Consider the following 17,745-nt stretch of genomic DNA (forward strand, 5'->3'; position numbering starts at 1 on the left):
TATATATTATGTCAGCCATATATAATATAGAATATCCATACAGAGTGCAGAATTTAGAAAGAAATATAAGTTGAAGAATACTCTATTTAGCCTGCTGAGCCTGCACTTCTTATGCTAATAGCACGGGCGGAGGATGAAAATCTGACAGAAATAGGGTTTCATGAATTAAGGTGGATTTGTAGATAGAAAAGTCTAGATCTGATGAAGAAAACTGTACAGAACTAGATGTAGAAAACTGTGCTCAAAATGAAAGAGAAAGAGTGAAACTGGAAATATTTCCCTTACAGCTCAGAAAATCATTTGCAGCGCTACATTCTCTAGAACCATGAAATGAGAACAAATAATATAACAGGCATGGTGCATTTATCACAGAGGCTAGCATTGATTTCTTTTCTTGTCTCAATTCCAGGAACAGGCCTATGTAAATTCAGAGAGACTGAGAGGGAATGAGAGCGAATGAGGGGGTGGGGTGTGGATGCTGCGCGCTGAAGGCCTGAAGGACATCTCGACTCTTCCCCTGAACACGTCACTAGTGCGAGGAGCCATGAGCCAGTGGGAGTGCAGAGAAGGCACTGGTGGCCTTGCATTCCACAACACACGCGCGCACACACGCACACACGCACACACACACACACACACACACACACACACACACACACAGAGACACACACAGACACACACAGACACACACACACAGACACACACAGACACACACACACACACACACACACACACACACACACACACACAAGGACATGCTTGTGTACACACTCTCACGCACAATGCCTTCCCTTTTTCAGTTCCCAGCATGGTTAACAAGCATCTAGCCTACCTCCACATGACTGAGGCGAAATGCGTTCATTTTTAGACGACCGTAAATAGTCCACTCGGGGCTGTGGAGGCGCAAATGCATAGGCTACGATTTTTAATTGTGCTTCGCCCTCCAACACCCACTGCCAGGAGTTCCAGGAGTGTAGCTTGACCCTGACACTACAGTACATGCCTTTTGTGCACCTACTGACTTGACAGAGGATGCTGTAACATGCAGCGATGATGAGACAAAGTGGTAAAAGAGCAGGCCACCTCTGCATGTTCGTCCTGTGACCTTTGAGAACATGTATCTTTTAACAACGCGGCAGAGAGAGAGAGAGAGATGGGAATGACAGCTGATGTTGACCTTTGCATGTTTTAATGAGTCCACCGACCACATCCTCTTAATTGTGTGTCTGCCGTGAATATGACAAATCACGGCGGTAAGGGGAGTTGGGGAGTCTAATGGCAGACCTCTTTCCTGGGCAGAATGTGTTTGATCAAAACGGCTGGTAGCATTTCAGAACTGGTTTCATACCCGGAAATAGGCTAACAGCATTAATTAAGGACTGCTGGGACCCTGAAAGACCACTATTTGGATCAATTCATTAGTGGCCAAAATGGAGACTCAGGTGTTAGACTACAACTGGCGTTGTGGGAGTCTACGCTTCCCGAGTATTCGGGTTACAGTTTGCACCTTTGCTTATGATTAGCAAATTGCACATAATGTTAAGTCAACACAACAGCCATAAAAATGAATATCCATTACAGTCTGAGATAGTGGAAGAGAGGCGGCAAATGGCAAATATAAAACCGGTTTGACGAACAAGGTACAGTAGATGGAGAAGCCGCTTAAGGACTACAGCTATAATATATTTCTATTTTTGTCTCACATATGTTGCAGCTGGATTCTGTTAGTGTCATCAGTGCGGATAAATGTGATTTGCATTTCCCCTCTCCAGCTACGAGGTGGCCTTTGTCAACTGAGAGACGCCGTTACAAAGGCCACACCACTCCCCGAGGTACTCCATTATCAAGCCGGAGGAGGCTTCAGATGACAGGAAGGCAGGAAAAGAAGGCTGAGCATGGCTGTGTGTAACCCAGAGCTGACGGGAAATGTGTGTGTGTGTGTGTGTGTGTGTGTGTGTGTGTGTGTGTGTGTGTGTGTGTGTGTGTGTGTGTGTGTGTGTGTGTGTGTGTGTGTGTGTGTGTTGTGTGTGTGTGTGTGTGTGTGTGCATGTGTGTGTGTGTGCGTGCGCTGTGTGTGTGTGTGTGTGTGTGTGTGTGTGTGTGTGTGTGTGTGTGTGTGTGTGTGTGTGTGTGTGCGCGTGCGCTGTGTGTGTGTGTGTGTTGTGTGTGTGTGTGTGTACGTGTGTGTACGTGTGTGTGTGTGTACTTATACATGTGTGTATTGGTTGCTTGGTAGGAGGGCTCGACACACACTCACAACCACATGCAATCTTAAATGTCCCACCCATTACAATTAAGCTCTGCCTGCTTAATGGTAATAGACTACAATGGAATATAAATGTGTGCATGTGTGCATGAAAAAGCGAGATCAACAGACAGAGAGAGGAAGGGTGGTGGGTTGTGGGGAGGAGGGGGGGAGTGGGGAGTGGGGAGGGACCATAAAAAGAGAAAGAAAAAGTGAGGGCAGAGGGAGATGGATATATATGACAATTAGCGGCCTAGCAGGGGAAAGATGTAAGCAGATAGGGAGGGTGAGAAGCTGGAGTCAGCAAGAGAGAGAGAGAGCGACTGATAGGGATAGCTGGGGGTCTCCGGGAGGTCAGCGGAGAGCTTAGGCCATGAGTCTATCCCTAAATAAACCCGCTGGCCTCTCCCTCTCACTGCTGGCGATTAGACTCTCTGATCCGGTGGCGGATCCGTGGGATCTGTAACGGTATACAGGCTGCCAATTAGTGACCCCACCTGTTACTCTGGTTCAGAGCTGCAGGCAACTGCAAGGGAGTGGTGTGATGGTGGTGGTGGTGGTGGTGGTGGGTAGGTGTCACTTTCGCCCCACAACTTGGCCGGGCATAAACACACCCCGCCTTGGGAGATTCAGCATGTTGTGACCTCTACAACATGGACAAACAAACATGGGATGGGCCATTTATTGGGTGCTACCATTCTATTTAGGTTCACTGACGTCAAGGGGTCATTTGAGCTAAACCTAACCTTTATAGTGTTTAAAATGCTGAAAATTTTAAACAGCTTTTATTTTCCACACATTCCTCCAGAATTACAGCAGTTTGTAACTTAATATGTGTTTATTTGTTTATTTAAAAGGGACAATGCACATCAATTGACATCCTTTGTTTACAATCAAAATGTAAATGTACCGGAGTTAGCAAAAAAGCTAAAAAGATAGAGAGCCGATTAGGAGAGAAGAAGAGGAAAGAATAGGGACAATAAAATAGATACAAAGAAGGCAGTGCCTAGGGTGAGCTTAACCAGCTATCAATGATTGCAGTTTTGTTTTTAATCCATCTCTTAAGTGTGGTTTTAAATGATAGATAGCTGGTGCCGTCTCTGATTTCAATAGGAGGGCAGTACTGAGAAGACTGTTTGACTAAACCTACTATATCTATAATGCACCATAATATAGCGCTAAGCCTCTGTGTGAACCCAAAGTGAAATGCACAATATTCCAGCCCACACTTTTCTGCAAATGCCATCATACTGTCTGCACTGGCTGTACATTTTACCTCATGCCATAGTCAAAGTTTTGACGTCTGCAACAAATCATATCTAGGTCTGTCGTCGTCCCTATTCAGTCCTTCATACTGTAGATTCATTTGGGGTCAGAGTTTAAGTGGACTAGGTGAGGACACCTTTTAGCTAATGACAGTCTAGAAGTGCATGATAAAACTATTCACTTTGCAGTGCTGCAGTAACAGCTATCTTCTTCTTGCTGTGCCCTTAATGAGGAGTTAACATTGAGATTTATTGTGCAAGACAACACCAGGCTGCTGGTAGGGGTTATTTTTACAGTGCATCTGCTTGCTTGCGGTGTCGAACATAAATCTTGACTACACACGCACGTTAACACGGTATATTTATTAAATACTAAACTGCTAGGCATCTCACTCTATATTCATCAGCTTGGGATTAAGAGGCTGAAAAATAGCTGCTGAATATAAACTTTGAAATACATATGTACTTATGTGTGATATGTAATAAGAGTAGTACTAGCTAACTATCTCACTCATAAAATATACTCTATCTATTAATTCTGTCCATGGATATGTACAATATGGACATTATTTAAGTAGCAACATGCACTATACAATACAACACACACACACACACATATATATATATATATATATATACATGTATATATATATACAGTATATATATATATTTAAGCATGTACTGCATAGACACATTGAAACTCCTGTTCTTTACCTAACTCTGACAGTACTTTCTTATGCATGCCATTCATTTGAGGTTGGTCTCTAGCAACTACAAAGTTCTGCAAGAACTTTTTTCCCTCCATTTGCACACTGAGGCAGAAAAAAATTGAGTGAGTGCAGTGCGCTCACTTTTTCCTGGGCAATAGGCTTAACATTCACAAGAGCTATTTTATTATGGTTATTATTGCTACTCTCAGGGAAGGGGAAGGAGTGGAAATGACTCCATCCGTGCTGTCAGTCAGTCTGGCGGCTGGGAATAAGTAATCCATAAATGTCACAGTTTGGCCACTATGCAAGAGCCGTTAGTACATTACCTTACGCCGAGACTAATAAAGACTTCATATCGACCCATGCCTGAGCCTTCAAATGACAGCCCGGGCCTATCTTTTGCCGAGCCCGGCTCTCAGAGACTGGACATTTTTCAGAGGCCACTTGTGCTTGCTCTCTCTTTGTTTCATAAAGCAGCAATAACCATATTGTAGGCTGGAAGAGTAAGGACATAGCTCTATAAACTGCATTATAGAAGAAAAGGAAAAAAAATCAACAGCCACCAGAGCAAAAACTTAAATGGAAATTTATGAAGCTTACAACTATGAACTGGTGGACAAAATCCGTCTCAGGCACAACGTGAGTGGAGAGGACCTACTGGAGTATGCAAGATTCCACGGTCACAACCCCCTCTACCCTCCCACATTGCAGGAGCACATTAAATTCTGCAGTCACATGATGAACTGGTGCTCTTTTTTGACAACACAGCCTCCTGACTGGAACAACGCACGCCTGGCCCTGGCCTGTGCGTCTGGTCTGGTCGTGGGGAGCGAACTAGCACCGAACACTGCCTGCTATTCATGACTGTGACAGTCAGACCTCGAGACAGCCTAACCAACCCAGCCACCCAGCCATGGCCCCACCCCAACCCGTCGCCTATCAGGGACTTAAAGGTTGCTGCCTAATTAGGCGAGGCTGCTGATTTCAAAGGGCCAATTAGAGATCCTCTCTCTGCTCATTACCGGGTCTCGCTTTTGCGGCACCAGCTGTGGCCTCCCAGTCTTTGCCCGGCGAATCCCAAGGCCCTCGGCAATGGCAGCCATTAGGGTTCAGAGGGAAGAGGAGGGAAGAGGAGGGATGAGGTGGGGTGGGAGTTTAGCGACCATAGGGTGAGGACATACCTCATTATTGCTAAAGTATAAAGGTTAAACAAAGGGTATGTGCATGTGTGTGTGTGTGTTTGTGTGTGTGCGCCCACATGCGACTATGGAGAAGGAGATCAATAAGGACTTCAAGTGATCAGTCTTGTGACTGGAGACAAAGACAGCAAGAAAGGAGAGAAGAGAGAAAGAGAGAGGGAGGGAGAGAGAAAGAAAGGGAGAGGGGGGGAGAAAGAGAGCGCGATTTCTGTTCTGCATGCACAGTAGAGGGAAAGTTCTGGAGCGGGGGGTGGGGGTGTCAGCTCTATTTAAAATCCTCGGAGAGTGTGGTAGGATATGCCAGTGGGAAATGATTGCTTGAGGCTTCTAAAATCAGCTGATGGAACCGAAAGCTTGTGCATTCTCTAGCTCTTCAGGAACTGACAGCACCCTTTTTGTAAGACGATCCACTACCAGTATCTAAGCCAAGTTAAAATGAGTTTATTTTGGATGCTAAAAACATACAGCGTATTATTTGCTGATCTGGCTTGTCTTGAAAGATCACCACCCACTCAATTCAATTTCCAGGTCAAGGTTTACTTCAGTGTTTGGTGAAGTCAAAAACCAACAAGCACTGCTGAAAATAAAGTGTGTGTGTATGGGGGGGGGGGGGGGGGGGGCAATTAAGGAATGTTGCTATGTGAGGTTTGTGAGTTCTCCCTGTCTCTCCCTCTCCCTTTTTTCCAAATCACTTTCTCAGGTTCCATCATGTCTTACAGGAGCAGGCCTGGGGGCTGGGTGCAATGAGGGGAAATGGAGCAGAATTCAATATGAACGGAGAGGCAAGGGATTAACCGCGTATCTCTAACAGCCTTGCCGCGAGCCCAGGTGAAATCTGTTTTTGGTTTCACAGTCCTCCTCCGCATTACATAATGCATATCCACTGTACCAGACAGACAGTTGTGGATTACAAAGCAGGAGCTCAACAGAACAGCATTATCATGCGAGGGACAAGACGAGTGCAGTCCCCCCAGTGAATATTCGCCTTATGCTGCCAGTGAGAGTAACTAAGGAGCCAAATCTTTTGCTGAGACGCATGCGGCTTTGCAGACAAGTCGGAAGTCAGATACTTCCTAGTCACAAAAACTCCCAATTTCGTTCCTACTGTATGTCTAAACTTGAGGCAAGTCGATGTATCTAACTTTAAAGACGGAACTAAAGTCTAACCTTCGATTTCCGAGTTGTGTGGAATGTAGCAGCAGTCCTCAGCTTTGGCCTAGAGCCAGTTCAGTGTGTTATGCCAGGTGCATTTCCCTATAAGCAACAACAGTGCAGTTATCAGTTGCTGCGATCAGATGAAGCGCTAACAGAAGAAAAACCCACAACAGCGACAAAAAAAAACTATCAAAAAATGTTTTCGGGGATAGCGGCGTCTACAATTCACCAACTCACCTTCGGCACTATCTACCTTCTTTTCCCCTCTCCTCCTCCTTCTTTCTCTCTCTTACCCAACGTTTCTCCCTCCCTAAAGGTTAGCTTCTGTTTTCTCTCTCTCTCTCTCTCTCTCTCTCTCTCTCTCTCTCTCTCTCTCTCTCTCTCTCTCTCTCTCTCTCTCTCTCTCGAGGACTGGGAAAAGTGAAGTCACATGGACCAAATGAAGTCTGGCATGTTTGGGAGGGGAGGGCGGGGGAGAGGCCGTGGCGCAGGCCCCTGTTCAGGAATGAGCGAGCTGCTGCTGCCGAGCTCATCAAAGCCCCTGCTCCCCACCAGTAGCCTGCCGCTTAAGCCCCAGTCAGCGCTTCATTGTTTTTTTCAATGACCCGGCTATTGGGACCCCTGCCGCGGCACAGGCCACAACATTCCCCCTCTGCATGTTTGCTCAGACCAGGGTGTGGCCCTCTCCAGCAGATTACGCCCAAAGAATGCTGGCAAGCTCCCGTCCTCCGCACACACACCCACACACACACACTTGTTTAAAAAAAACACACGCACACACACTGACTTTTTTTTTTTTTTTTTAAAGGTGTGGTGGTAGTGCCAGAGATCTGAGGAGAGTTTACTGTGGAAACATTCATGTTAACAAAAATAAAGCAACGTTGTCTTAAAGTGAATCACTAGATGAGATCATAGGCCTAAGTCTCACAGGCCGATTTTATTCAGGCCAAAATAAAAGGATCACGTGAGAGAGGAAAGTTTCTACGGAGTGTTGAAACCTAATTGCAGACAGGCATGTGACATCTGTTTAGAGTTCAAGTCCCTGAGACGAAAGGAGAGAGTGGGGAACCACAACACAGAGCTCTCCCTAATCGGACTCCAGCTATGTCGACTGACCGATGAGAACCCCAGATAAGAAGACCGGAGTGGTCTAAGGACAGCATAATTTCTTTGCCCAAACTTGAATGAAAACAAGGCCAGCGTACGGTAAGCCAGGATCCTCGCAGAATAGCAACAGCACAGCAAAGGGACACAGACAGGAGGTAATTCAAATGCCTACTGATTTCCTATCTTCCACAAAGCCCGCTGTGATCTGATGACAGTGATACTGACGGCACTGATGATGATGCTGATGACGATGAGCTCTCTCTGACCGAGTGGACGGACGCTGGGCTCTTTGCTATTCCCCAAATCTCCAGCAGGATCTCTGTAATTGCCTTAAGCAGTGCGGCCCAGGCTTCCCGTCTCGCTGTGCCTGCTGTGTACCTGGCGCTCCCAGCTCCCGAACCACTTTGATTCGTTCTCTCCTTCACCCCCCCTCCTCCCTCAAACCGCTTGGTGTTTACAGAAGCTTGTTGTTCCTACCTTTGATAACGTTTAGCTAAGGCTTTCTTTACTGTGCTGTCAGATACGGTGCCAGAAAAAAAAAACCCGCCCCCGTTTGGCGTCCATTACTGAAATAATACAGATGAACACGACTGAAAACAAATGTCTTGCGCAGTCCAATTCTCTAAGGCAGACACTATTGACGACAAATATCTGTAGAAAAGTCAGCTGGAGTGTTATGCAATGTCTGTGCTGGACAGACTTGAATCGAGTGAGTATTTGGGCATTCGACATTCTAGGAAATTCTGAAAGTTGAATTCTGATTCATGTTGAATAATAAACAATTCTAGGAGCTTGTGTGTGTGCTTGTGTACATGTGTACATGTGTTCGTGTACAACCAGGGGGGTTATCGAAAGGTTCTTTCAACATGTGTGTCATCACACAGATAAGCAAGGAGGAGCACAGATGATTCTCCCAGAGTGACTTTTACTCAGCGCTCGTCGGCTGTTTCCTTGACGCTCGTGTGCACTGACAGATGTTGACTGTTGATAGGGCAATCACACCACACTGGCTGCAGTCTCCGAAAGCTGCAAGCCACCACTGCGAGTCACAGAGGACGTGTCAGCAACAGACAGCACTCGAGTGGTGGAGGGAGGGAGGGAGGGAGGGAGGGAGGGAGGGAGGGAGGGAGGTAGAGAGAGAGAGAGAGAGAGAGAGAGAGGGAGGGGAACGGAGGGGGAGGAGAGGGAAAAAAACACTCTGACAACAACAGGCCATTCACTAGTAGGCACTGTGACATCATCACATGACTCTGGCATTTGTATATTTTCAGCACTCCCTTCCCCCCAAGCCTCAATCTGTCCCTGTTGGATGCTACCGCATAGTCAGGATGGCACAGAGACAGCTTCTCCAGCACAAACAACAGTAACCTTTCAAGTGTTCTGGTCTGATGTTCAGACACCGGTATTCGTCATATTTGATAACATTAACGTGGGAAACAAAGGGGAACATGGCTTGCCTCTTGGCAGACTCTGTCATGAGACACTGGCATCTCGCTCTGCTTCAAGTATTTCTCCCGACTTGGTTCTAGACTCTTTTCTATAACTACATAATTACTTTCTCAAAACAGCAACAAATGAGAATATTGCCTGTAGCCAAATTCACAACAGATGTGTCATGCCACCCCCCCCCCCCCCACACACACACACACACACACACGTACACAAATGCTGCAGATCTGCAGCCCTTTTCCCATACAGTAAACAAGCACCTGCATTCAAGAAGGACACAGCGGCCTTACACACAGCAGACTCTTCCTGGACGCCTCACAAATGCTGAGAGCAGCAAGCATGCATGCCCTCCGCGTAACAAATGGGGCCACTGACAAGATTCATTTGCCTCTAATGCGCAGCACGCTGGCCTGAATGAGAACACAAGCCACCCTTTTGTTTGAACGGCTGCAGGTCAATGCGGTTGCTGTTTCCTCGTCGGGTCGCGTGGTCCAGGACCGTCGGCACGGCACACCACCCTACTGTCCCCGGCGCTTTCGCTCGCCCCGCCGGGATAAGTATCTGGTGATTGCACTGTGCCATGGGATGGCCAGAGGCCGAGGGGGCTGCTCCCATGACAGTTACTCAAGGGGCTCCTGCGGGAGCGTGGCTAGCAGGTACAATGTTATCAGCAAAAGGGCTGACATCTCCAGGCAGAGAGGTGTGCTGTGAGTATCCCTCTCTCAGCCCCCCTGTACCTGAACGCTTTCATCCTCTGACACGGTGAAGAATAGTGAGGTGCTAAGGAGTTTAATCTCGCAATCGCTGCTTTGTTGCTTTGTACAATAACACGAGATGACACATTGGCACTAGACAGACCTGGGGGGCTTGAGTGGGCACACAACGGGTTGTCTCGATCAAGCCTGACAAGGACTGTTGTTCACTCAAACGCCTTCCTCGTTTTAAAGAAGCAGCCTTCTTTTCGAGTACAGAACAAATGTCACTACTCAACAAGGAACAAGAGGTGTTGTTGATTGACTGGTAGGTATGGCTACTGCTGTTCAAAGTAGTTCACTAAAGTTTCAACAAATAGCCTGAAAAAGCGAGTCTCAAAGTGGGAAACATTCAGATGATGTCATGACCATCTTTGCAAGCTCATTTGATTTGGCATAATGAATTCAGACCTCTGATTTGCACAGGTGACTCTGATTTGCTGTACATGGACAAAATTGGTCTAAAAGGCTGATCGACAACAGCACCAAGTAAAGTCTATGGGTGCCTCTCATGCAGCGTTTATACGTCCTCCCTCGCTCCTCGGCCCTCGATCCTCACTGATCTACATAAAGAAAGATAGAAGAAGGGATAGACTATCCCATTGTTGCCGCCCCATCATTCTTTATGTAGATCAGTGAGGATCGAGTCCCGAGGAGCGAGGGAGGACGTATAAACGCTGCATGAGAGGCACCTCATGCTGAAGTGCTCTGCTGTCTACTGGACCATGCCCCTCTGACAGAGATCCGATGGTTCACGTCAAGAGCGCTCCCAAATTGATCCCAATTGGAGACAGCTGTTAACCCATTAAGCCGTCAACGGCTTTGACGGACCTGGGCAGCCGTAACAAAAGCATCAGTCAATCTTTACCCCGCTGGTGGAGCGGTAATTTGGCCCCGGGTAGCCTCGGCGATGTACAGTACAGTACACACCGGGACTCAGATGGAGGAATAACACGAGAGCTGCCAAGGAAGCAGCTGATCGTTCCTTCTGTGCCACTGAGTCACATAAATGCTGCACCGCTTTGCCAAAATATGGTTCACGGTGAGAACAGATTTTCAGGGTTGAATTGGGGGGGGGGGGGGGGAGGAAGGTCATGCAGGCAAGCCTGGGGGAGGACACAAGCTCGGGATTGTTGCTCTTTAACGGTCAGCAATCTGATGGAGTCATGCGGTTTTGCCAAAGCCAGTCGACTGGGGGAAGGAGGTCTGAAGCATGTGGCAAAGCACAGAATGAATGGAGATGTGTGTATGTTGTGGGTTAAACCAGAGCGGCGGTAGAAAAAAAAAAAAACAGAGTGAGACCTTGGAAAAAGATAGCAGCGTTTTTTCCATGCCAGTTTCCAGGCTAGGGAGACAGTTTTGGAACTGGAAACCGCCAATCACTTGGTCAGTGGCCAATGAGGTACTAGATTACGCCCTCCGGCATCCAGAAATACATTCCACTCTCCTGCAAAACGGCCATTCAGCACAGGTTTTTGGGAACTATTGATCGTGTGGCGGCAGCATCAAAGAGTGTCGCAACTCCCTCTTTCAATGGCTCTGGGTCAAACACTGCAACTCTGTGGAATTGGTGTGGCAGAAAAAAAAAGTTTCCCGCTTGCATAGCACCTACGTATGTTTGCAATCTTCTGCTTTTGTTTGGTAAAAGCAAATGCACACCTTGTGAGGTGCTCACGGCGGTAAACGAAGACTTAATTTAAACAGAAGTGTCGTGGCACACTCGGAACTTCAAGATATTTCTTTATTGACCGACGATTCGTCTTACGCCTTCATCAGGGTCATTTTCATTTTCAATTTTGCAATCTTCTGCTATCACAAATTGTGACACATAGTTGTAATAGTCCAACTGGATCCAGCTGTGTACCTACTAAACATGTGACCTTGACTAATTTACTGTATGTGATGATCGCAGCAGCTCTGTGAGCTGGCTATGGTACTTTTCGAAAAGCTGAGATAGCTGCTTAGGCAAATGTGAAAGCTAAGCACTGCCTTGAGTCCATTGTTCCAAAGAGATAGTTGGTACCTGTTCTCGTTTCACTGGTCATTTGTCACTGTCATGAGAAAGCAGTGTTTCCAGGGTTTTTCCATGCCGCATAAAAAAACATATACAGCTCGGTGTATTCTTCCATATGTGATTGCAATCTGTTACTTATTTCCCATGATCTATATATAATTTTATTTTTTCCCTGAACACAGAATATTGTACACCTTTGAGATTTGAGGGAAAAAAAAAACTGGCTGAGCTTAAAATGGCATCACTGACCTCAAAGCTTTGTCAGAAATAATAAAATGAGGCTATTGCACCTAGAGGCAGCAGACATAAACTGAGACTGTCAGCGGAGAGAAAATACTTAGAGAATTGCCAAAGACGACTTGGACCCAATTCAAAACACATACATTTCCAAACCTAGTTCAAACGGGATAGCCACATTTAGAGGCTGTTGCTGTGTAACGGCAAGCATTCTAAACGCGTGGCATTCATAGACAGCACATTACAAACAACTCTCAGCCATCATCAGGAGAAATTAGGCCTATCATATTCAAACAAATTATCTTGGCCTAATTGAATTAGAATCCATTACATACAGGCTCTCGTTACTGTTGTTGCTCTGAGGGGCTTAAAGGGTCTGACATTTATGCACGCTTGTTCCAGGAATAGCCACATTCGTGACGTCTCGCTGAACTCACCAGATGTTGGTGACCACCAGTATAAAGTGATGGACGTGGCATGGTAACCTAAGAGAGAAAACATATAAACCTGCCAGCGCAGAGCGTGGCAGCAGGGGTGAAAGGCGGGGGGAGGGGCGGTAGAGGCGGTAGAGGGACGGGGGAGAGTGAATGTGGGAGTCGGCTCTGATCTTTGAGGCGACAGGTCAACTCCGTTTGACAACTCTCTGCGGCTCTTGAGGCACAGGGCCACGGAGCTGACACACACACTCTAATTTGAGGGCACTCCGCTGACACAAAACCTCCACGTCTAACATCTCCAAAACAAAATGGATCCTTGAGATGTTTACACGGGAATGCCAGACTCCCTCCTCTCAGGCACCAAATATAGCCATAGCCCACGTGGTGCAGAACTGCGTGCCACAAAGAGTTGACAGAAAATTACTGCACGCTGTTTAGTCCCACACTGCACTGCAAACAAAAGCACTCATTGCACTTGCATTAGCAAATGTGTCTTTTGCAACTCATCTTTGCCTCTTGATTGACTGAAATACTGATGTCTTTGGCTGTGCAATTTGTCACAGTTCTTAATTAAAAAACCAGCCGGGGGGAGAAAACCTATACTTTTACAGTGACAGAGACCCTGTATTACCCAAACATATCACATAGCATATCAAAGGGACATGCACGCTGCTCTCTGCACAGCTCGGGTCAAGTAACAAGCAAGTACACGCAAGAGCAGGTAAGATGGACCAGCTCTGAGCTAGTCCTCCAACCCTTGCCCTATCCGTGGCTCCATGGCTCTTACCTTTAGCGAGTCGAAGCAGGCGATCACCCTCCCATTCTCCACCTGGCAGCTCTTGGGCGGGTGGGCGAATTTGCATTCCTCGTCACTGCGCGAGCAGGTCCCCCTTTGAAACTGACGGCACACTTCCAGGGTCAGCCATTTTGTGTCTCGTATCGAGGCGATGTTCAAAGCCATAGCAAATAGCTGGTGTGGCAAAGGCTAGCAGTCACTTTTAAGACAAGGTGTCAACAGGACAGAGGTGGGGGATTTTGTATGTGTGTATGGGGGAGGGTTAAACAAAAATAGACAATCTAAAAAAGCACGTCACATAGAGTTTGCCCAAAATACGTTGCTGTTGCCAAAAAGCGCCTGCTGTTTCGTCTTGTGTTTGTTTGTCTGAGTTTTCCAGCAAAGCTGTGCCCCTCTGGAGAGAGAAAGGGAGTGGTGGTGGTGGTGGTGGTGGTGGTGTCACGGCTTTACAAGCCTCCGTGGCAACACGCACGACAGCCGCTTGGAGCAGAGCTGTCAATCACGGCGACGACACTCATCCGTCACTCGGTCCCAGGTGCAGGCCGCTGGCAGGACAGAGGGGACATGCTCACGGCGTGGACTGAGAAAGACTGTCCTTCCACCCGTCGTCGCCCGAGCCTTCCTGAAACGTTCCTTTTCTGTGAGGGGGGGGGGGGGGGGAGGAGGAAGAGGAGGAGGAGGAGGAGGAGGAGGAGGAGGTGGAGGAATGGAGGTGGGGTTGTGGGAGGGGTGGACACGGGGGAGTTGACTCACGCTATTTTCAGGCAATCGTTCTCCTTCAAGGGAGTAATAAGTATTCTGTGCGTGGGGAGAGAAGGGGGGTGGAACTGTGGCGGCGCTGATGACCGAGCTGCTCTCCTCGCTCTCTGTGCTTTGGCAAGGCCGCCGGATTCTCTGGCAGGGCTGTCGAGATGTTTTCCACCCTGGTTTTGTCTCATGCGTAGAGTCGCTTGGTGGGGTGACTTGGTGGTGCGCAAACACACACACATGCGCACGCACGCACACAAACACACACACACACACACACACGCGAGCGCGTGCACACGCAGAGAGGACAGGAGGTCTGGAGGGTGAGCTAGTCTCTGTTGAAAAAAGCACGGCGGATAAACAGCGAGCAAGCTTCAAGTAGGGACGTCATCAGACAAGGCACTTTCTGTCAAGGATCTGTGAAGGACAGAGAAGAAAAAATAACATGGTTGGTTTTAGCTGAATGATAAATCATTGTCAATAAAAACATTACAGTATCCCTCTCAGAAACTTGAGCACATAACCACCACACTTACATCACTCTCACAGACTGATCCTACTTAATGACTAACTATTCAGTTGGAAATAGAGCAACTTCAAACTTCCCTTTTTCCTTTTATGGCTCTAGTGCTGTGTATATATAGTATAAACATATACATACACAAACACACACAAACACACACACACACACACACACACACACACACACACACACACACACACACACACACACACACACACACACTGTTACGCACACACACACACATTCTATAGCATAGCCTATATCTGCATCTTATAGCTGCCCTGTCTCTGGCTTACTGTATATATTCTACACTATACATAGCCAAATATAACCGTAGCTTAAATGTCCTAACCCCTGTCAAGTCAAACATGGGTGATGGGCGCTCAGAAATCATAAATTCTGCTGGACAGGAAATGGAGAGCTGTACAGTCCCAACGGGCTACCAGTGGACAGTTTAAGCACAGAGTGTGGGAGGTGCAGCGTGCCCCCTCCACCCCGTCTCTGCCCTTCCTAAACCCTGTGCCCATCTCCCCCAGCAGCAGCAGCAACCCCCCCCCCCCTTACCCCACCCCTCCTAACCCCATCGACTAATGCATAATGGGCCGGGGTGGACCAATGGAAATCACGCAGCGCAGCAACATTCCGGGCAGCCGTCCAGCAGCCAGAGAAGGGCCGAGACAGATGCGCGTGCCAAACACAATTACGCCGTCCGGCCCGATCTGACGCGACGCAACCAGCTCCAGCGGTACGCTCCGCCACGGACTGCCTAAGGACGGCATTAAATTCACGGGGAGAATTTGTGTCAACTTCCATAGCCCCCTTCACACGTCAGAGAGGCGGAGAGAGGGAGTGAGGGAGAGAGAGAGAAAGAGAGAGAGAGAGAGAGAGAGAGAGAGAGATATAGACACAGTAAGGCAGGCAGGGAGGGGTTGAAACTACTGTTGCTAGCCCTGAAACAAGCTAGTGCCAATCCTTGGCATGCCTTTAAAAAACGTCTCCCGAGCCACGGCTGCCGAACAGGAAGCATTTTCCTGGGGTAACATCTGGAAATATTTTCTTGCGCAAACTGAGGGTGAGGGAGAGACAGTGAGAGAGCAGGAGCAGGAGAGAGAAGGAAAGAGAGAGGGGGGGAGAGAGAGAGAGCGAGGGAGAGAGAGACAGAGAGAGAGAGAGAGAGAGAGCGAGAGAGAGAGGGAGATAGATAGAGAGGTGGGGGTTGGGCGGTCAGACAGGGAAGGCAGGGTTGTAAAAAAAACTGCAGCTGCTGTTTAAGATTCTCTTTGCTGTTTAATGATGGATGCATGTCCCCCCCCCCCCCAACTCCACCACACACCACTAACCCACACTACTCTATTCGCACACATGGAAAACAAACGTTGGGTAAGGACAACAACTACTGTTTGCCCTGAAAAGGCGCAGTCTGTTTCACAGATAGCATCCAGAGACAGGCAAATGAGTTGCAAATGTTGCACCAATTTTATGGGGGGTTCCCTCGTCCTCTCATCTCTCATCTGTCTCTTTTACCGCTGAAGCTGCTAGAGGACAGGTCAAGTCTCACATCTCCAGTCATTAGACTTCTGACCTCTGATGTCCCTGATCATTAAGACTTCATTTATGAAAACGCAGGTGGACTCCAAATCTCCCGTGTCTTATTGCGCTAGCCGGCCCAACAGTGGCACTATAGTGATCTAATGAAGTTTCTTAATTGTCAGTGTCACTTTCGCTTTTGAACTCGCTTTGCTGCTAAACTCTCATAGCTTTAAGGGTCTCTTGGCTCACTATGTGGCTCACGACGAAAAAGCAACACACACAAGAAAATGTGAATGTGTTCATTTAAAATAACACAAAACCATCACATGTGCTGTCAGAAAAAGTGGGCAAACTTCTGGCAAGCTGATTTCAAACAATCGACATTCCAACCTAATCACATTAAGAGATCAATTATGACATGAATTAAAACCTCTTGAAAACATTCTGCAGCAAACATACAATTACACACCTACAGGGATATCTTATCTAGAACTGACTGATTAGACTTAATACAGTAACATGAATGTCAAAAAGAGGTTCTATTAGAAATACTAGCCTATGCTATATCAATGATGAACTCATCAATGCTTCTACAAGGCTGCGGCTTCATTTATTAATACTCCCAACATTGCACTGCATCCATGTGTACACTAGAGATTATCCCAAGGACTTAGAATTCACATGACAACAGTCTCTATGTGTAATTTGGCAACAGACAGGCAACAGGCAAACATCTAGACCGTGGAAAGTGCTGAACATCAGGCTACTCTGAAATGCAAATACGACTGACTGTGACTGTGACTGTCTTGTCTAAGCATGGCCACGCGAGGAAATGACTTCAAATAGGCTAGATGGAGAGAGAGAGACGATGAACGAGAGGGAACAGACACAAGAGGTATAATTTCAACCAGTCGCCTGATATGACTGTTTTGTTCTAAATATAGACTAGACCTATCCAGCATTTAGGCTAAGTCTCAGGGCTGATTCACAAGAGAGGAACAGAGACAAAATGTCTGTCTTGGGTGTTATGACTACAGCCTACACATACAGGTTATTTACTTAAGCAAGAGTTTCAAAGGAAACATATAGCCCAAGTCTGACTCGCAACCTTCTTCACAAAATCAGAGGCCAAGGAGGACCTTGAACATCTTGTACACCAGAACATGAGACAGAATATTCTGCTGCTACTTGTGCATAATGTAGCACACACTGTCGCAAATTAAGACAAGCTCACTGGCTGGCTAACTTGATCTAAATCGCACAGAGAGAAAGACGCTTTCAATATCCTCCTGCTTTGCACTTTGACTGCGCAAGATTTAGATCTCTGCTTCGACTAGAGGTCAATCGGTGAGGTTTAGGGAGTCCGTGGGGAACTGCGAAGGGCCTCCCTCCAACGTGCTGAGTCATCATGTAGATGAGGCATGCCAGCTATCCCACGCAGCAAGTGTTTAGCCTCTCCAGGGATTGCACGGCTACAGCCACCGGGCTTAAAGAAAAGCCAGCTGGACTGAGACCCCTCTGGAGAAAGCCCCCCAAACTAGACAACTCAACCAAGTAGCCAACGTCTATATCGAATGAA

General features: G+C 47.3%; 1 protein-coding gene across 10 annotated transcripts in view; it reads right to left on the minus strand.

Moving 5' to 3' along the window:
• The window catches only part of mbnl2 (muscleblind-like splicing regulator 2), a 57,711-nt gene that overhangs the window by 29,367 nt on the left and 10,599 nt on the right, over window positions 1-17,745 (minus strand). For all 10 annotated transcript variants that reach the window (XM_062527172.1, XM_062527174.1, XM_062527181.1 and 7 more), the window contains exon 2: window positions 13,358-14,530. In XM_062527172.1, the coding sequence (XP_062383156.1) occupies window positions 13,358-13,531 (174 nt within the window). In that variant the 5' untranslated portion in view covers window positions 13,532-14,530. The remainder of the gene's footprint in view (window positions 1-13,357; window positions 14,531-17,745) is intronic.

Source organism: Sardina pilchardus, chromosome 23, assembly GCF_963854185.1.
Source record: "Sardina pilchardus chromosome 23, fSarPil1.1, whole genome shotgun sequence".
NCBI lineage: Eukaryota > Metazoa > Chordata > Actinopteri > Clupeiformes > Clupeidae > Sardina > Sardina pilchardus.